Here is a 21,080-nt window from a genome sequence, read left to right on the forward strand (position 1 = left end):
TATTTTTTCTAGGGTTTTTTTTTTTCCCAACAAGTTACCTCAAACAGTGTATAATTATCAATCTCCTAGACGCTGGAGACTAATGATGATGATACCTGATGTTATCCTAATTTAATATCCATGTAAATTCACATATAATATTTTTATTTCCTCTCCACACCCTCAGGAAACGTGTTTCGAAAGCCAATTTACAGATGAGGGCTCTGAGGGTCAAACAGGTTACTTGGTATTTCCAAGGACAAAGAACTGTTACGTAGGAGGTCTAACATTTGAATCCATATCCACCTGTCTTTAATGCCATTATATTTACCTTGAGGTCCTTTGGTGGAGGGGTCCCAAGACTTTGATGCATTCCAGAATCATCTAAGCTCATCTCCCTAATATTCTGAGGTCTGGGGTTATTCTTTTTTTTTTTTTTTTTTTTAATTTTTATTTTTTTAGATGTTTGGGGTAGGAATTTATTAATTAATTAATTTTTGCTGTGTTGGGTCTTCATTTCTGTGCGAGGGCTTCCTCTAGTTGTGGCAAGCGGGGGCCACTCTTCATCGCGGTGCGCAGGCCTGCCACTATCGCAGCCTCTCTTGTTGCGGAGCACAGGCTCCAGACGCGCAGGCTCAGTAGTTGTGGCTCACGGGCCTAGTCGCTCCGCGGCATGTGGGATCATCCCAAACCAGGGCTCGAACCCGTGTCCCCTGCGTTAGCAGGCAGATTCTCAACCACTGCGCCACCAGGGAAGCCCCCTGGGGTTATTCTTAAATACCGCAGGTAATGACCAGAAGACAAGCATCTGTGGGTATATGAAAACGAACAACTGGAACAAACTAGCAACTTAGCTGTCCTTTCCTCTGATAGAACAATCAGGTGAGTTCTACTGAAAATTTCTTTCATTCGGTATAGCAATTAATGTTAAAACTATTGCATGCCTGCTTTGTACCATGATATCAACAAAGCTAGTGAAATTTTATTGCTTGTTTGATTAAGTTTCATAAAGCCTAAGGAATGGTTCCCAAGTATTCATTATATTTCAGTCACCTCTGCAATAGCTGGGATGGCCACCCCAACACAAATCACTTCTAGGAACCTAAATAAACAAATACTCATTCACTAACTTAGAACCTATTTGATGAGACAATAACAAGGACTAGGTAGACAATGCCACCACTCCCTTCCCCAACTACATAAAACCAATTTTTAAACCTCCAGGTTTCTGTTTCCTCATCTGAAAAAGTACACTTCTGTGCTAGATGAATATTAAAGTTCCAAGAAGCACTTTCTGCTCGTGGACGCCGCCGAGTAAGCATCGTTGACGTCTCCCCACCCACCCTCCACTGCCGTCACGTCTAAGTCAGAGTCACCCAAAGAGCCCGAACAGCTGCGGAAGCTCTTCATCGGAGGTTTGAGCTCTGAAACAACCGATGAGAGCCTGAGGAGCCATTGTGAGCAGTCGGGAGCGTGCACAGACTGTGTGGTAATGAGGGATCCAAACACCAAACGCTCCAGAGGCTTCGGGTTTGTCACATATGCCACTGTGGAGGAGGTGGATGCGGCCATGAAGGCAAGGCCACACAAGGTGGATGGAAGAGTTGGGGAACCAAAGAGGGCCGTCTCAAGAGAAGATTCTCAAAGGCCTGGTGCCCACTCAACTGTGAAAAAGATTTTTGTTGGTGGCATTAAAGAAGACACTGAAGAACATCATCTAAGAGATTACTTTGAACAGTAGGGGAAAATTGAAGTGATTGAAATCGTGACTGACCGAGGCAGTGGCAAAAAGAGAGGCTTTGCTTTCGTAACCTTTGATGACCATGACTCTGTAGACAAGATTGTCATTCAGAAATACCACACTGTGAATGGCTACAACTGTGACATAAGGAAAGCCCTATCTCAGCAAGAGATGGCTAGTACCTCATCCAGCCAAAGAGGTCGAAGTGGTTCTGGAAACTTTGGTGGTGGTCGTGGAGGTAGTTTTGGTGGGAATGACAACTTTGGTCGTGGAGGAAACTTCAGTGGTCGAGGTGGCTTTGGTGGCAGCTGCAGTGGTGGTGGATATGGTGGCAGTGGGGATGGCTATAATGGATTTGGTAATGATGGAAGCAATTTTGGAGGTGGTGGAAGCTACAATGATTTTGGCAGTTACAACAATCAATCTTCAAATTTTGGACCCATGAAAGGAGGAAACTTTGGAGGCAGAAGTTCTGGCCCCCATGGTGGTGGAGGCCAATACTCTGCCAAACCCCGAAACCAAGGTGGCTATGGTGGTTCCAGCAGCAGCAGTAGCTATGGCAGTGGCAGAAGGTTTTGATTACTGCCAGGAAACAAAGCTTAGCAGGAGAGGAGAGCCAGAGAAGTGACAGGGAAGCTACAGGTTACAACAGATTTGTGAACTCAGCCAAGCACAGCGCTGGCAGGGCCTAGCTGCTACAAAGAAGACATGTTTTAGACAATACTCATGTGTATGGGCAAAAAAAAACTCGAGGACTGTATTTGTGACTAATTGTATAACAGGTTATTTTAGTTTCTGTTCTGTGGAAAGTGTAAAGCATTCCAACAAAGGGTTTTAATGTAGACTTTTTTGCACCCATGCTGTTGATTGCTAAATTTAATAGTCTGATCATGACGCTGAATAAATGTGTCTTTAAAAAAAAAAAAGTTCCAAGAAGCAGTAAACTTCTATGTGTCTATAAAATATTCCATTTCACTAACATAGCATCCAGGTATTAATACTGGTTTTAATCGTCAGTCAACACAGGCTTTAAAACATCAGCAATCTTGTTCTGCTGCCTGGCAAGGCTTAAAACCCAGGATTTCATCAGAATCACTGTTTCCATCTGGCAACATGTAGAGTAACATTCATTCAGAAACTATCTTTTGCATAATTACTCTTAAATAGCTAGGGTACAACTGACAGTTCTGTAAATGTAGTTACTTTATGTAACTTGTGCCTCTATTTAGCACAATATACTTATCCTTTTGTCCTTCTGGCATTATTCTTTTGGGAACTGAGTTCATGGTCAAATCCAAATGATACAATATAATTTTTTAATGTACCCACCAGAGAAATGGCAGTCTCTGTCTTTAATTACATGCTATTGAATTTTAACAAACAGTTCTAGGAATGTCTGCCAAATTTCTACAATCTAGAGCAACTACATCATGAGAGAAAAGACGGTTTACAATTTATTATGTATTATTTTTCTGGAACTACAGAAATATTCACTGTAGTTCTAGTTAAATTTTCATTTTAACAATAGCTAGATAAAGAGAAACACAGACCTTCTCAGCACATGTACTGCCTACCCAAGGATCTTAACTCTCAGCCTTGAACTACTCTTCTCTCACTTCTATTTTCACTCTCCACCTCACATCACTTACAGTCTGTCTAGGCAAGGTAGAGACTACATTGTGATTAAGTTCTAGAAATACTAATATTAAGAAGAAATGACAGGCAAGGAGGAGGGATGAGATAGCAGAGGTAAACCGTGCCTGCATTAGTCACTCCATGGATCACAGGACCTACTGTGCACAATACCGGGGCACAGAGTATGTGCTCAATATCCCCTAAACAGGGGATGTCTAACACGAGGCAGAGCAATGTACAGAGAGACAGCAAGCTTGGGGATTTCCTAGTGAAAAACACTGAAGCAGTAGAGGGAAAACCATCACGGAGGTTAAATGCAGGAATGGCTTAAGGGTAGCTGACTGAGTGTTATATTTCTGAGATTTAATTACTTGGGTTAATTCAGAGGCAGAGCCTAGGGAAGCCCCTGAATTGAAGTTCAAATAGCTGTAAGATAGGAGCAACACCTCTGGCCTTAAACTAGAGAAAGGAAATTGACAGTAAACTCATATTTGTGTGACAATAACCTAAATTTGCAGCAAGTTTGTGCTCCAAGATTCCATATGTACGCAATCTGAACAGCAGGCTAAGTAGGCTGGACTGCTGTGGACACAGGAGTTCAAGGGCTATGCTGGAGATCTATTAGAAAGAAATGATTTTGCAAAGTAGGCCATGGCAAAGGAAGACGGTGAGGGCAGAGGTGCCCAAGTGGCAATGGGAGCTACAAGAAGATCATTCTTGGACCCTCCACCCGCTTCTCTCGCTGTCATCTCACTAAGCCTCTTCACTATCACCATGGCTGATCTAGCCTGGCTTTAATTTTGATTTCCGGTTATTTCTCCCCCTGGTATTTCCAGGACCATCATCTTTTCCCTCCATCCTCTTTTCCCTCCATCCTCTCAGAGGCTAAGGCCCAATCTACAGATCCTTTACTGTTTCCTTACTGTCAGCATCTCTCCTATCCGTTTAGTCTAGGTACTAAAGCCATACTAATTGTATCCATCATCTGATCACGAAACTGGTTTAATATCACTTCACTGCAGAATATGATCCACTGGTAAGTAAGACTGTTGGTGCTTAGTTTATGTAAGAAGCCAAGTACAAATGCTGCTAAGGGAAACATGGCTGAGAATCTGTTACTTGACTCTACTGGCTCTGAACAAAAAATGTCATGCCCACTTCCACCAAAATTCTTCCTAAAATCTGGGCAAGGGGAGTGGAATTGCATAATAACTGTAATGTCAGAAAGCCTCAAGGGAGTATCGCACTCTACCACGGTCACACAGAAGGAGAGGCTGTCGGCGAGGAGACAGAGGCCTGGCCACACTGGCTGGGAAACTGTAGGGCAAGTTACTTCATGTCTCTGAGTCTGAAGAACAAAGTCAGTAACTGGTTAAGTGGTGAAAGAAGAAAATACCTTCCCCTAGAGGTCTGTCCAGGGGTTAAAATGATTGTGTTAAATAATTTCGTGTACTGCCAGGCTTATGATAGTCCCTCAATAGACGGAGGCTGTTTTAATATGCTGCTGCTGATGATAATACTATATTTCTTGACCAGCAGCCTTGGAACAGCAAGGATGTCCACAGTGCAAAGTACCCAGGAACATTTTCACCAAAAGCCAAGTTTGGGGATAACTCATGAAGTTCGGATTCTATTTAGGACAGGGTTTGTGGACAAAACTGATTACCCCTGCCTCAAGTCACATAAACGTAATGGATAAGAACATCACTTAGGCAATATGATTTAATTTACTTCAAAGGTTTGCGCCCAAATAGTAGCATCTGCACTGACTGTTTCACTTGATGTAAATAAGACATGCAGCTGCATTACTATCAGTAGCTGGCATGGCTGGAGCAGAAGGACCCTCGCCTGAATCTCTAGGAAACTTGCAGGGTAAGGTGTAACTTGAGGTGAGGTGTACCTGGAAGATGCATATCTAAGGTACCTGGGCCACTTCTGGGATTAAAGCCTTTCACCTGCTGAAAACTCCTTTATTCATTTACTCAACAAAGATCTGTCAGGCACCTACTATGTGCCAGGCTCTGTTGCAGGGGCTAGGGATAGAGCAGTGAACAGACAGGGTTCCCACCCTCATAGATCTCATGTGAAACTACAAGTCATGAGGGGGCAGTGCTGTGGCCACACTGTCCTCCCTGGACTCTTGAGCTTAACCGTCTCTGAAGCTGAATGAGATTACAGAGCAGGATTGTTGACCTTCATTCAACTTCCTAGGATACAAAGACTGCACTACTTTCTGACCTAGGCAAGCAAACCTTACTGCTTCCAAACTCTTTCTGAATGGTCACAGAAAACTCGAGATTCTGAAGGAGTGGAAGATATTGATATATATTTTGCTTGTTCCTCCAGCTCTAGATCTTGGTAAACACTTTTGGGTTAAAGACCCACAGTGGTAATTAAATATTTATCAAATCTGATTACCCTCCTACTTCATTCCATGAAAAAGAAGAAAAATCCTACTGCGAGCCTGGCTCCTTGGTGGCATTCTGTGTGCCCAATTCTTCACATGAGGATGTACGACTCTTGGGTTAATGGGCGTGATTCTGTGTCCTGTGGTGGGAGGGCCCTGGTGAAACTGAGCTACCATGGGTACAGCTTTCTCAAAGACTCTTAGATAGACCAGAGATTATGAAGACAGTTTAGAGTCAGAACACAGCCCTCCAGAGGAACTTTAGAATCCCTAGGCCTCTTCCTCTTCTGTCCACCCTTCTGCAACACAGTACAAAGGCAGGCAATTCCAGGATGGCTGCAGGTCCTCAGAAGCCCTCAAATTAGGAACTCTATCAACAAACTTCTATGGCTGCCCGACCTCTACATTCTAGGATGCAGATAAGGAAGGACTCAAAAAAAATGTAAGTCCTGGCATTATGCAGGGCACAGAAAATCTCAGATAGTGTACTGGGATAAGTTAATGAGTGTTTCTTGAAAGAAAAGACTATGGTTTAATGCTGAAACATGGCATGCAGTATCCTCATCTTGGAAGCTCAGAATGTATATAAACTCTGAGAAGGCCTACAGTAAAGAAATCTGTTCTGCTTAGTTAAGCTTAGCACTCTTCAAAATTATTTGGCCAAGGCACCCATCCCACTTCCTGACTAACACATTAATTTTAAAAGTTATCTAGTGCCTATTATGTGCCAGGCACTATCATGGTGATCAAAAAGTGGAAATAGCTCTGGTCTTCATGGAACTTACATAATTAACATTTATTTTCAAATATAGTTATTTAACACAACCAGTTCACTGGGTCTGTCTGTTTACCTATCTATCTATTTATTGGCTGCGTTGGGTCTTCGTTGCTGTGAGCAGGCTTTCTCTAGTTGTGGTGAGCGGGGGCTACTCTTCGTTGCAGTGTGCGGGCTTCTCATCGCGGTGGCTTCTCTTGCTGCGGAGCACGGGCTCTAGGCACGGGGGTTTCAGTAGTTGTGGTGTGCAGGCTCTGGAGTTGTGGCTCATGGGCTCTAGAGCACAGGTTCAGTAGTTGCGGCACACGGGCTTAGTTGCTCCGCAGCACGTGGGTTCCTGGACCAGGGCTCGAACCCGTGTCCCCTGCATTGGCAGGCGGATTCTCAACCACTGCGCCACCAGGGAAGTCCCAGTTCATTGGGTCTTTACCTGAGCATTTAACCTGACGAATCTCTTCAACCCACTAGATTCCACTTTAAATCCCATGATCTTTAGACCTTTAAGGGACAAAAAGTAGCAGCTATTCCTCACAAAACATTTCTGCTCTGGAAAACAGTCTGGCAAAGCCTCCACGGATCCACTGTGGCAATTAAAAGCTCTGTACCAGATGCCAACAGGTGTTTGTACCGTTTGTATTCATCACTATATCTACGTACAGTGCCTGGCTCACTGGAGGAATTTAACAAATGTGTGTTTGAATGAATGGTGAATGCCAATGACCCCCTCTAGCGCCCTCCATCCCAAATTCTGATAAGAATGACCAAGGTCAAACTCCTAGTCTCCATGGCCAGGCTGGATTTAGATTCCCTTCATTAAATGCTGACCTTACCGTGCCAACCTGCTTTTATATGCCAAGTTCAGATATGGGCACTTCTTACTTGATGATGTTAAGAGATAACACTACTTGCAAATGTTTTAATGACCAAATATATCTTTCTTAATGAAGCTAATGTGTTGAAACGTAATCCCTTATAGAGGCACAGCTGGCTCATGGTCTGAACATAAAACTGGGATTCAAGTGCATCTTCTAACGCCAGCCCTGCAATTTCCTTTAAAAAAATTAATATTCATGTATTTTAATTTTTTAGTCAGTAAAATAGGGAAATAAGCACTGGCTGGTCTGCCTAAATGGAGCACACTTGAAATATATAAATAAACAAGATAGCAAGAAGCAAAACAATCACTAATTATGAAGTTGGAGGCAAAGGAAATTTAAGAGATTTAGCTCATTTTCAATCAAATACACAGGAAATACACAGGAAATGCAGAATGACTTCCTGGGTGCAATATTCTTATCAATAACAAGAAAAGATTCCAAAGAAAGGAAAGAGGATATTAATTGCTTTTCAAATAAGACAGCCTACTGAGCCCCCCAGACAAAATGAACAGAATCTTTAAAAGTGGAATTAATTTTCCCTGGATTTCATAACACTTTATTTCTTACCTTGTCTTTACACATTCAAGTGGCATACCATTTTAAAAACTGTCATGGTAAACAGAATCTATTTTATTGTAGAGTCTTTCACAAGGTAAAGGAAATGTGAAGAGCTGAGAAAGTAAGCAACCCATACTGTTGGCATCTTAGCACTTATGATCATGACAAGTACTCAAAAAAGGCAATACTGGGCTTTAAAGCTGAACTGTACATTATCTCTTTCTCAGAGCCCTGGGGCTATCGCTGCAAAGCACAGTGGTCCATTCTAAGATCTGAATAGAGAAAAGGAAGAGATCATTAAATTATAATTTCCATGCACAATTGGTACAAGTATTTCCTACCAACAGGACTGATATGAAAGCAAGATCCCAGAATAAAGCTGCTCAGCAGAGAGGATGGCAGTATAGTGTCCTGTAAATTTGATTTCACTGAAAGCCCTGACACATCATAATAGTGAAATCCTATTTACTGTAGCAAGCAGGGTGGATAATGCTATTTAATACCTGGTATACTCTGTGCCATCAGCCCATAGCTTTGTACTCCACATTCTCATCTTACCTTAAGGTTAATACTTCTTGACAGCCTACATGGTAAATAGAGCCCCAAATTAAGTGCTGATACCATGATTTACAAATCTTTCCTCTAAAGTTGGGCATAGAAAAACTGGCTCCAGTTAAAGGGATCATTTTTACGGGATGCACTTTTCACAGTTCATCCTGGAAAAAATTTAAGTCTCGTATCCCTAAAGCCAGATTAAGAAAGCATTTCAAGGTTACCCAAGGTTACCACATTTCCCATTAGAAAATTCAGAGAGGTTAACAGAAAAGCCAATGTGTTTGGAGGACTTGTTGAATAATGAATTAAGGATAAGACCCCCATATTCACTACACTGCATCAATTTTCTTGCCCCTAGAGAACAAAAATAGAAAAAAAAGTTCACCCTGCTTGCTGCTTTTGGAATATCTGCAATAATAAACTTCCCTTAGGGAGCCCGGTAAGAGTGCAAAAGGGTTCAGTCTCTGAATCTAAGTTATAAATAACTGTTTCAATTACATTAACAAAGGATATGGTGATATTGGGCCTTATTAATTTCTCTACCTAACAGTTAACATCTAAGTGCATTTATTTGAACTATCATTACTCGTTAATGATAAAAAAAAAAAAATCTCAGAGCAACTCAAGGTACATGCTGAAAACCACTTTGCTGAAACCTCTGCCGTTTGTAATGGTATTATGATTAAAAGTGACATTGGCTTCTATGCCTTCAACATCCAAACTCCTGGACCAGAGAGGCTTATCTCTTTCTGCAACCCTCGATAACTACAGAAACCACAGAGAAACTGCCTTGATTTCAAGATGAATGAGGAGGCCAGTACAAAATTTCCAAGTGTCGAAGGAATAATCTCTCTCTCTAGGCCGACAAATGCAAACTAGCATAACCTACGGAGGCATATCTACCACAAAGTTATGCTTTTAACTACTGTGTTAAATTTGCTATATCACAGTGCATGGCCAAAACATGCACATTATTTAGTGTATATATCAGCCACCCATATGACCTAGAATCACTGACAACTGTTTAGAAAGCACCTCGGGGGAAAACATCGAAGGGGTTTTTTTATCCCATAAATTGAGTTTTAGCAGTTATCGCCCTACCCCAAAATAGACTGTTTATGTTTTAGGATCTCAGATGTCAGTGGTCTGTGATTCTACCCTGTATTAATCCCTTGAAATGGCTGACCCAGCTCTGCTCAATGAAATATTTTTACAGTGACAGACTTCATCTGGTAGTAAAAATGCATACTAATTTCTTCGCATAAGGAACACACTGGGCTGGCAATAATCTGTTCTGTTGTCATTTCTCTTTATTATCATTCTTGGCATTATTTTTCCCCCAAGCTTTGCAAAGAGGAACACAGAAATGAAGGTGCTAATGACAAAGAAGTCGTCAAGCAATCATAAAAGCCAATTAATCATACAGATGAGCCCAACACTGTGATACAATAGAAGATATGCCACCCACTATAAGTAAAAAGGCTTTTAAAAATTGCTCATTTGATGTAAGCATGACCTTAGAATTTAATTAGCAACTCTCTCCACAGGTGATGAACTAGTAAAGTACTTTTCTTCTTAATGACAATTTATTTTTCACCATTCTCTTTGCCCTGCTCTCTTTTGCTCAGCTTGTATAATTCCCTCTCCTCCTTAATTGTATGCGGTTGACTGCAATGTGTATGTAAATAGCTGCTGAAATCCAGAGGAGCCTGTAAACTGAAAGCAATACATACCCCACTACCCTGTTGATCTGAACACTGTAACAGTACCCAACTAAGCTCTCTGATCTCCCTCAGCTCCTCAAGCCACCAGGCCTTTTACAGCTCTCTTCATGCTGTGCCAAACCCCACCATTCTCATGAACGCCAAAAGCAAAGGGCATTCAGTAGAGCAAATCAATTCAATTCATAATTGAGAAGTCAGACATGCAAGACACACTGATCATCAAAGAACTCATATCTCTAGATGTCCTGGGGAGTGAGGGGTCCTTCAACCTAGAAGATCCTGGGAGAATCTGGATTCTGCCCTGTTATAATATGGCCTTGGTCCTGCCTCTCAATTTCCTTCCAGAGTGCTAACAGACTACGAGAAAAATACACACTTTCCTGAAGAATATCCAGGCAATGGATGTTCCGGGAGCAGGCAATCCAGGCTCTAATTAGATAACCATCAAAACAGTTGATAAAACAGTTACAGAATGAGATGACTATCCTGTAGTAACACTGTGAGCATATGAATGAATGAATCTCAAAGACATTTCTAAACTGCTTGAATGACTATGAATTTCTTACTTCAAAGTAAAAGCAGCACAACTAGATATTCCAGTAACTCTTGGGGGTATCATGCTGCAGTCGCTAAGTAATAAGGCCCTGTTTATTCCCTTTTGCTCCAATTTTCCCAGGAAGTGCCAAATCCTGGGGAGAAAATTAGGCATTTTGAATGCTTAGCATTTTCAGGTTATGAGGTGGCACTGATCAAGTTTTAACATCAGGACCTAAAAAGTTGTATTAGAAGCCAGAAGGAGTTAATTTACTACCCAAAGAATTAACAAAGCAATCAGCAGGATTTAACTTCTTAAGTGCACAACTGACAAACATTAAAGATGGTACTGGACAATGGCTAAAAGCTCAGGTGTTGGACCTGGCTCAAATCCAGATCACATTTTGTCTGTATATTCTTGGACAAGTTACTTGAAGCCTTAGGACCTTCATCTAAACAACAGGGTTGACAGCCTCATAGGGTTGTTTATGATAATAAAATGACATAATCCATGCAAAGTGCCCAGCACAACATAAATACTCAAAAAATGTTACTGTTAGCTACTAGGACGATGAGGATGCTATAAATATCCAGATGTTCAAAGTTAAACTTGATTTTCTCACAGGATAGATTTAGACTATTAATTTAAATAACTAATGAAGATACTAAATATTTTGTCAATACTTAAGAACTGTACACTAATAGCTTGGACCTAACTTTACGGCATAAGCTTAGTAAATGTAGGATTTGTTCAATGCACGCCTACTACGTGAGTTGTGGGAAATAAGAAAATGACCTTTACCCTCAAGGAGTTTACAAAATAAACACAGATAACTAATCACAATTGTCATAAATGTGGCACATTAAGGGAGGTACACAAAGCATTATGGAGAATTCCCTGAGTGACTGGCAAAGGCTTCTTAGAAACATCTAAGAACCTTTTCTTTGAAAGCTGCCCTGGGCTTTCTTTCATCAAATCTCCCAACAGGAATTAATACTCTCAAGCCTCTTACCTCAACCACCAAGAATTGATACTCAAGCCTCTCTCAGTTAGGGCATACCTACATGCAACGCCTCTCACGTTCTTTTTTTTTTTTTCCCTTTTAATTAATTTATTTATTTTTGGTTGCCTTGGGTTTTCGTTGCTGCACGCAGGCTTTCTCTAGTTGCGGTGAGCAGGGGCTACTCTTCGTTGTGGTGCCTGGGCTTCTCATTGCAGTGGCTTCTCTTGTTGCGGAGCATGGGCTCTAGGCACACGGGCTTCAGTAGTTGTGGCGTGCGGGCTTAGTTGCTCCTCAGCACGTGGGATCTTCTCAGACCAGGGCTTGAACCCGTGTCCCTTGCATTGGCAGGCGGCTTCTTAACCACTGCGCCACCAGGGAAGTCCACGTTCTTAAAATACAAAAGTTTATCTCACGTCCACATCAACGTTGTTTGATGAAGCTGGCAACATTTACAATGAAACAAGGACTCAAAAAACTTAAATGGCTTTGACCTTCTTTCTCAGTGAAGAGTTGTTGCTTTTGCATACTGGTTCTGAGAAGCGTGAAATTGGTGTCCAATTAAATTGCACTTATTACTCCTCCCGAGTTAGTGAAAGGAGAAAGTTATCTCAGACTCCTGGTGAACCAGCCAATATAAATACCTGGGACGAGAAAGCTCCATTCACACAAGGGAATGTCTAACTGATAAGGAGTTTACTGAAATAGAACCAAGAGGCACACCAAGCTGTATTACAGAACTGCATGTGCTTCAAATGCTCAACAGACTCGGGTTCATAATTCTCAAATGACCATGAATTTCTCACTTCAAAGTAAAAGAAGCACAATGAGATATTAAAATAACTCTTAGGGGTATCATGCTGTAGGTGCATCACGAAATTTGCCTCAAGTCAATGAAAATGAATAGTTGAGTAACAAGACTGAGTCATAAAAAAGTGATTATGTATACAATTACTGTGTTTGCTAATCTAGCTGATGGGCAGATGGTACGGTGGTCTTAGAAATCATCCCTGTAATGACTCTGTAAAAGACTCAGTGTCCCCTCCTCTCCATTAATATACCACCTAGTATTCAGTGTATGGTTTCTTAAGTTCACTTGGTTAAAACAGAGAAAGATATGTACTTATATCCACTTTTAAACTTGAATTTTAAACAGGAACCTGGGATTTCATTGTAAGTTAATGATTCTGCAAGTTATAATACCACAATCATTTTTTTTCTTACATTATCCACTATTGGATTGGGCATTTTACATCTTTTAACACAAAGTGTGTAGAATTTCTAACAGAAATGGTTAGACATTGTACTTTTCACTGTCATCACAAGAAAAATCCTCTTTACAATCTTTCGCATTAAGGCTAGAAAATGCTTCGTCTCTGGACACCTAAATGTCTCTCAAATGTTCCTAGATGAAATCCAATTGGACAAAATTCACCTTAGGTACTTTAGGAATGGCAGTAATAAACAAAAACAAGATATTATAAAATGGGCAGAAGACACCGGAAAGCTGAATAACACTAAAGTAATTTTATGATTTTTAATATCTTGCACACATGGAAAGGAAATATTCTTTAATGGCAACAGCTTGTATTTGCTAAGCTCTTTCCAGTTTTCAAGGGGCTTTTAAATATATCATTTTATCTTGTCCCTCCAATAACTCACAAAGGTGAGTAAGGAACAGAGTATTATCCCCACTTTATAGATGAAGTGAGAGATTAGGTGAATTGTCAAATAACTAGATGAAAAAGCCATGCCTTCTGACTCCTAGTCCAGCATTCCTTCCACCACATGTTCTTAAATATGGAGTTATTAAGTATTAACTAATAATAATGTGATTATTCCTCCTCGGCATTCTTCTAAGTTCACTCAGCTTCTCAGCTTTCAGTTAAAATTCCTAAATAACTTCTTTCCAGCCTCATCTTCAAAAAAGAAAAGATGGTGTTTATGTGTTATAAGAAGACGTTTGTGACAATGATTTGGTATCAGCACACCATGTCCACCTGACCTTCCCCACCTTGTTCTAACCTGAGACCAAAAACAACAGTTAACTGTTAAGCATACCCCTTTAATCGGCCGAGAGCAATCCTCTCAGTGCCTCATACCCGTCACTGAATATCTCTATCAAATTGGTGGATTTATGAGAAATGGGTAAATATTTATCAGTGCCTTTTCTTATACCTAACAGTAATCGATGAGGACTTCAAAAGGTATCTAGCATAGTAATACTTGAAAGCAAAGAAAACTATCACTGAGTGGGGAAAAAGCAGGTCCTGGTTAATCACCTCAAAAACTTTTACTCAATCATTTTATTCAGCTAACATTTACTCATTATATCAGGGACAGTGCTCTGGATGGACAGAAGTAAAAAGAAGAGCTACCACTGACTGAATGGTTATCCTGTCCTGGACACTATTATAGGTGATTTGTGAGAATTATCTCATTTAACAAATTAATGAGGTAAGTACATTATACCGTCATTTTATAGCTGAGGAAACGGAAGTTTACGTTAGATGCTCCATGATATGCAGCAGGTAAATGTCAGTTCAGGGATTTGAATCCAAGCCACCTGATGTCAGAACCTGTGCACTAAACCAGGCTTCTGCAAACCACAACTCATGGGGCAAATCCAGCCCGCCACCTGTTTTACTACAGCCCTAAGAATGGTGTTACATTTTTAAATGGTTGGGGGAAACAAATCAGAAGAAGAGTATTTCATGACATTTGAAAATTACATGAAATTCTAACTTCAGTGTCCATATACTAGAACAGTCACACGTGTTCACTGACACATTGGCTATGGTATGGCTGCTTTCACATTACAATGGCAGAGTCGAGTAGTTGCAACAGAAACCATACATGGCCTGCAAAGCCTGCAATATTTACTATCTGGCCCTTTACAGAAAAATGTGCTGACTTCTGTGCTAAGCATTTCCACTTTATGCTTATTTAACATCTCTACTTGGATGTCTTAAGTAGCATCCCAAACTTACCATATCCAAAATCGAACTGATTTCCTCCACTACCCACATCCAGATCCATATTTTAATAGCCTTGGCCTTGGAAAATCCATCCTTCTAGCTGTAAAAGCTATATACCTAGAATATCTCTGAGTTCTTTCTTTCACTCATGTTCAAAACCATCAGCACATCTGGTCAGCTCTGCCTGTGAAACATCCAACCACATCTCATTCCTCCACTGCTAGCACCCTGGCCCAAGCCATCACCACCCCTTTTCTGAATTGCCACTATTACCTCCAAGTCCCTCTTGCTTCAGTTCTTACCCAAGACAGCAGCCAGAATACTCTTCCACTCAAAAGCCCTCATGGTGCTGGCCTGCTTCCCATTGCTGCAGACCTCTTCCCAGATACCATCCCATTAGACAGGCCCTCCCTCTCCACCCAACCCCACACCTACACTCTTAGGCCCTGGGACTCCTTTTCCCCCCACTTTACTGTCTGCCATATTATCACAATCTGCCATTCAACATGTTGACGAGGTTTTAATTGAATTTAAGCTCCACGAGGGCAGAAGTTTAGCTCACTTTCTTTATTAGCATATCTCTGGCACTACCAGAGCCTGGCATATATTAGGTAGATATCTGCTGAATCAGTGAGAAAACGGTCCCTACACTCAGGAAGCACTCAGTTCAGTGACATACAGAGACAGGTGAAGATGATCAACATACAAATATTTGTACTGAATGGGGCTTAATAGTTTATTTCTTAGTTTATCTAGTTTCTTATGAAACAACCTATTCTAAATCAATCAACTTTGGGGGTCTCAATCAAAGCAAAGAGAAAGCTAGCTTTGTAACCTCATGGTCTATGTATGAACTTATCCTAGACAACAAATATACTTCACTGAACAGCGGCACTGATTGGGTCCTCAAGCTCCCATTCTTAAACCCACTGCTTCCTTTTGTTCCAGCTTAATTTCCTTCTTTGAGTCTCTGTCAAATTCTAGGGTCAGGTCAACCAGAGGTACTTCCTCCACTCCTCATCCTAACTCTTCTCCTGAGTCCTACTATTTAGCTCCTGTCCACCAGTTTTGAAGAAGACATTCATTTCTTGGCCACAAGTGCAGTGAAACAGCTTTCACAAAGACAATTTATCCTTTAAAACACTACCATTTCTAAGAACGTGCTCAAGTTTAGTCAATGTTTGGGAAAGCCAACAGTAGCACTCTACTGTTTGACCTGGAGACAATGCAGTTTCTAAACATACAGGGGAAAATATTTGGAAGGAGTTCCTTAGTAGTAAAATGCATCAATGAACAAACAACACAACAATATGCAAAACTACCAAAGTAAAAATGACATTATCTTCGAGAACGATCTGCACACTTGGCGTCTTCATTTCCTGGCCACTTTTTAATGAGAAAAAGCAGTTACAGTGCTAATGTACTGATTTTTAAATATATACATGGGAACACCGCAAATGTGGTAAAAGAAGAGAATCACTGACAAGAAATAGTCATACCCTCTCCTCCAGTCTAGCCAGCTGCTCTTTGTAGAATGCATCCTGCTTCTTTATCACTCGATCTTTCTCTTCCAGCTGCTTAGCCTAAAAAAAGAAATGAAGAATATACTATATGAAGAAAAAGCAGTAACAGCAAAGCAGAAGTATAAACTGCATTAGAAATAAGTATTCAAAGATGAAGATTTTTGCAATCTATTAGGTCTCTGCCATAGAAAAAACATTAATAAGATGAGGACTGCTGCAACTAAATGTAAAGAATGAGTCTGCATTACACTTGTTGTTAACTGTAACAGCTGTGTCCTACTTTGTCCAAGTGTTTTTGATAATGTCAGAATACAGCACAGTTAGTTTTATTTAACTTCTCTTTCGAAGAGTAATTTCAAGGATTAATATTTTGCACAATAAGACTTTGATTTTATTCCAGGTATAATACACATGGTTATTAACCATCTTTCTGGAGCGATAACCACAAGAAAACGCCTATATAAGATTTTGTACATCAACCTTAACGTTTGAGAACCCTTAAACTAACCAGTGAAACCAGCATATAAACACATGTATTGGTCTACCTCCTTTTTAATGAAGTAGCTGTCTTTGGCGAAAAGGGCAAAAACTATTGTATTTGTTTATTTGAATAATTTTAAATAATTAATAATAAAATAATAAAAGTAATTTTTAAACTCTTAGTTATCCCACTTCTAATTTATAAGATCTTCTTTTTACAAAATTAAAAATCAAGTAATAAAATATTTATTCTTGAAAAAAATAATGATAAAGATGCTTACTTTTGAATGTTTTTCAAGCTAAATTTAAAAATGCATTTCTTTGAAATCTTGCCATTTGGAACAACATGGATGGACCTAGAGGGTATTATGCTAAGTAAAATAAGGCACACAGAAAAGAGAAATATTGTATGATTTCACTTATATGTGGAATCTACAAAACAAAACAATGAACAAACATAGCCAAACAGAAACAGAGTGATAGATACAGAGAAGAAACAGACTGTCAGAGGGGAGGGGTGTGGGGAGGAGAGAAATAGGTGAGGGAGATTAAGAGGCAAACTTCCAGTTACAAAATAAATGATTCACAAATGTGAAATGTACCGTGTGGGGAATGTAGTCTATAATTAGTTAATATCTTTGTATGGTGACAGATGGCAACTAGACTTATTATGGTGATCATTTTGTAATGTACAGAAATATCGAATCACTATGGTGTGCACCAGGAACTAACACAGTGTTGTATGTCAATTATACTTCAAAAACAAACGAACAAAAAGACTCATAGAAAAAGAGATCATACTTGTGACTACCAGAGATGAAGAGACGGGGGAGGGGGAATTAGACGAAGGTAGTAAAGAGGTACAAATTTCCAGTTGCAAGATACATTAATATTAGGAATGTAATGTCCAACATGATAAGATAATTAATACTGCTCTACCTTATAAATGAAAGTTCATAAGAGGGTAAATCCTATGAGTTCACAAGGAAAAGCATTTTTTTTTCTATTTCTTTAATGTTGTATCTATATGAGATGACGGATGTTCACTAAACTTATTGTGGTCATGATGATGTAAGTCAAATCATTATGCTGTACACCTTAACCTTATACAGTGCTGCATGTCAATTATATCTCAAAACTGGAGGAGAATGAAAAAATGCATTTCTTAAACTGTTGTTTCTACTTTTATTATGTTTAAGTACCTTTATCTCGGAGAGAACAGAACTCCTTACAATACCCCATGTTAGAAAAGTTTTTAACATATTTTTTGTTCAATGAATGTTGAATACATGCCTGACTAGTAACTTTAAGAAATAATAGAAGTATATATTTTGGCATTCCCATTCTTGTGCCATATTTTCTTTGCAACATGATCAAGGGTCACCTGGCTCAACTGGTGTAAGGGTGACTGTCACTATATGCTTAATTTAGGTGAACCCATTGGCTCATTTGTTGTAGATCATTGTTTTGCTACTTACTTTGACTTCAATATCCTGCAGCATGTTAAAAACAAAGAAACAGTTATTTAACAATGTAAGTACTTTTTTTTTCCCCTAATGTCAACCAAGAAATCTGATAGATAGTATCTAAAACGCACATCAAAGACAGCAATGGGGGGCTTCCCTGGTGGCACAGTGGTTGAGAATCTGCCTACTAATGCAGGGGACACGGGTTCGAGCCCTGGTCTGGGAAGATCCCACATGCTGCAGAGCAACTAGGCCCGTGAGCCACAACTACTGACCCTGCGCGTCTGGAGCCTGTGCTCCGCGACAAGAGAGGCCGCGATAGTGAGAGGCCCATGCACTGCGATGAAGAGTGGCCCCGCTTGCCACAACTAGAGAAAGCCCTCGTACAGAAACGAATACCCAACACAGCAAAAAATAAATAAATAAACTGGGGAAAAAAAAAAGACAGCAATGGGGAAAAAAATAAGAGGACTTGCTTAAACTTGGCACACATTTAAATGTGACTGTGCTATTACAGTGTGAATAGAAGATTTCAATGAAAAGTTCATGCTGCTTGGAATAATTAAAAAACAAAATATTGAGGTTAGATAAAATACATGTATATGCAAGTACATAATCTATGACTCCCTGATACAGCACAGTAAAAACCTCACTAGTCTGTCAGGAATATAAAAGAAAAAGTAAATGGAGAAAGAATTTTTGATAAAGTTATGTGTGAAGAAAATATGCATGACTATATGATCTAAAGAGAAAAGATCTTTCTAAATTCAGCACATACCTCCAAAATATAAAGGAAATGCAAAAGAATGGATTTATGAGAACTTCCATTAAATAAAAAACATTAAATAAAATGAATAAGCAAATGACAAAGAAATACCAACCTCTAACTGTGAAATTAGTGTTACTAACATATAGAACACTTAAAAAATAAGCCCTCCACCCCACCCCGCTCCCCAGAAGAGCCAAGAGAGAAACATGCAAATGACATAGACTGGCAATTCACACAAAATGGTAAATAATAAACACATTAAAAAAAACCCCAACCCCACAAGAAATCAAAAAATGAAAATTAAAATAACAAAATTCCATAATTCATCTATAAAATTTTAAAATATAAAAATAATATTGCCCAGGATACAGGAAAAACAAGCTCTTCAAGACACTGTCTGTCAGAATGTAAACTGGCACAAGTATTTTAAAAATCCATTTGACAAAATGTAAATAAGTTTGAAAACTGTACATATGCACTGAGATCTAAACACTCCACTTTTAGGACTTGAGTAATTATGGCAACATGCAAAGATATTCATGGTAAGATTATTTAGAATTGCAAAGAAACAAAAACAAAAACCAATCTAGGGACTTCCCTGGTGGCACAGTGGTTAAGAATCCACCTGCCAATGCAGGGAACACCGGTTTGATCCCTGGTCTGGGAAGATCCCACATGCCGCAGAGCAAATAAGCCCATGTGCCAAAACTACTGAGCCCGTGCGCTCTAGGGCTCGTGTGCATCAACTACTGAAGCCCGCGCACCTAGAGCCCGTGCTCCACAACAAGAGAAGCCACCGCAATGAGAAGGCTGGGCACCTCAACCAAGAGTAGCTGCCGCTCTCCACAACTGGAGAAAGCCCACATGCAGCAACAAAGACCCAACGCAGCCAAAAAAAAAGGACAAAAAACCCCACAAAAAAACCAATCTAACAGTTAAATTAAAATATACTAAGAAAAAGAAAAAGACTATAAACAGAAAGGACAGTATGATTTCTTTTTTTGTAGGGAAGAAGAAAAAAACAAAAGACCAGAAGGATATTCAACAGAAGTTATAGCAGGGTGGTAAGCTTATGGATAGTTTCCAATTATTTTTCTTTATATTTCCCATATTAAAAATAAACACACTTTGTAGTCAAAAGACAAAGGAGGTAATTTTTTGAGGTGAGGGAACTATTCTGCTTCTTGATCATGGTGGTGGTTAGATAAGTGCATGCATTTGTCAAAACTCAAACAACTGTATATCACAAAGAATGAATTTAACTGTATAAAAATTTTAAGTCGATCCAAATAAGGCATATTAAAATTCATAAAAACAACTATATAAATATATGGATGTGTGTGTGTATATCTCTATTACTGTTAATTTGCTTATCAGTTAGCCAATTCCACTTCTAGGCATTTAATCCTAGGAAATATTAAGAAAAGCACACAAACATAGCTAAGAAAATGCAAACGTTATTTAAAGCAACAAAAAAGTGGGAACAACAGAGGTCTGTGTAAATAAGATATGGTCCAACAACAGGATATTTATTATGAAGATTTCAGTCTAGCCATAATGATTAAACATTGAGAGCCATTAAAAAATAATGTTTTAATAGAGTAATTGATTTTTTAACTCAAAATATTAAAGGGGGGAGAATGGTCACAAATTACCATGTATACTGAGTTCCTAACTTTGGTTAATAAACAGGGGTAGGGGACAGAAGGGAAGAACAGGGCAAGTTGAGCATCCAGTTATGTAGACATAGAAAAAGTGTAATGTATGCTAAGATGTTAACAGTGGATACGATACGCATAGTGGGATAGTTTTCTTACTTAGACCATTCTCTATTTTCCAAAATTTCTAGAACAAAGTTATACTTCTTTAATCAAAAAAATATTTTTTAAACATATCACATACATTTACCTTTGACTATCAGGTGGAAACGTAACATGGTACAAAAGCTGTAAGAGTGAGTGATTCAGCAATTATATTAACAACCAAAAAAATGTAACAACTTGAACCGTTATTTATAGCATGGAAATTATTTTACTTACTAAATGCTTAATGTGTTAGCACTTGATTCTCTCCCCCA

The 21,080-nt window shown here is 39.5% G+C and overlaps 1 protein-coding gene and 1 pseudogene across 2 annotated transcripts in view; one reads left to right on the forward strand and one right to left on the reverse strand.

The window, feature by feature from the left end:
- CHCHD3 (coiled-coil-helix-coiled-coil-helix domain containing 3) overlaps positions 1-21,080 on the reverse strand; it is a 289,542-nt gene that overhangs the window by 89,920 nt on the left and 178,542 nt on the right. Inside the window, exons 5-6 of one of the 2 annotated variants that reach the window (XM_065883506.1) lie at positions 18,247-18,261; positions 16,265-16,348 (exon numbers count right to left, since the gene is read on the reverse strand). In XM_065883506.1, coding sequence (XP_065739578.1) covers positions 16,265-16,348; positions 18,247-18,261 — 99 coding nt within the window. The remainder of the gene's footprint in view (positions 1-16,264; positions 16,349-18,246; positions 18,262-21,080) is intronic. The other variant, XM_065883507.1, reaches the window with a different exon arrangement.
- LOC136128079 (heterogeneous nuclear ribonucleoprotein A1-like) lies at positions 1,346-2,299 on the forward strand (annotated as a pseudogene).

The sequence above is a fragment of the Phocoena phocoena genome, chromosome 9 (assembly GCF_963924675.1).
Source record: "Phocoena phocoena chromosome 9, mPhoPho1.1, whole genome shotgun sequence".
Lineage (NCBI taxonomy): Eukaryota > Metazoa > Chordata > Mammalia > Artiodactyla > Phocoenidae > Phocoena > Phocoena phocoena.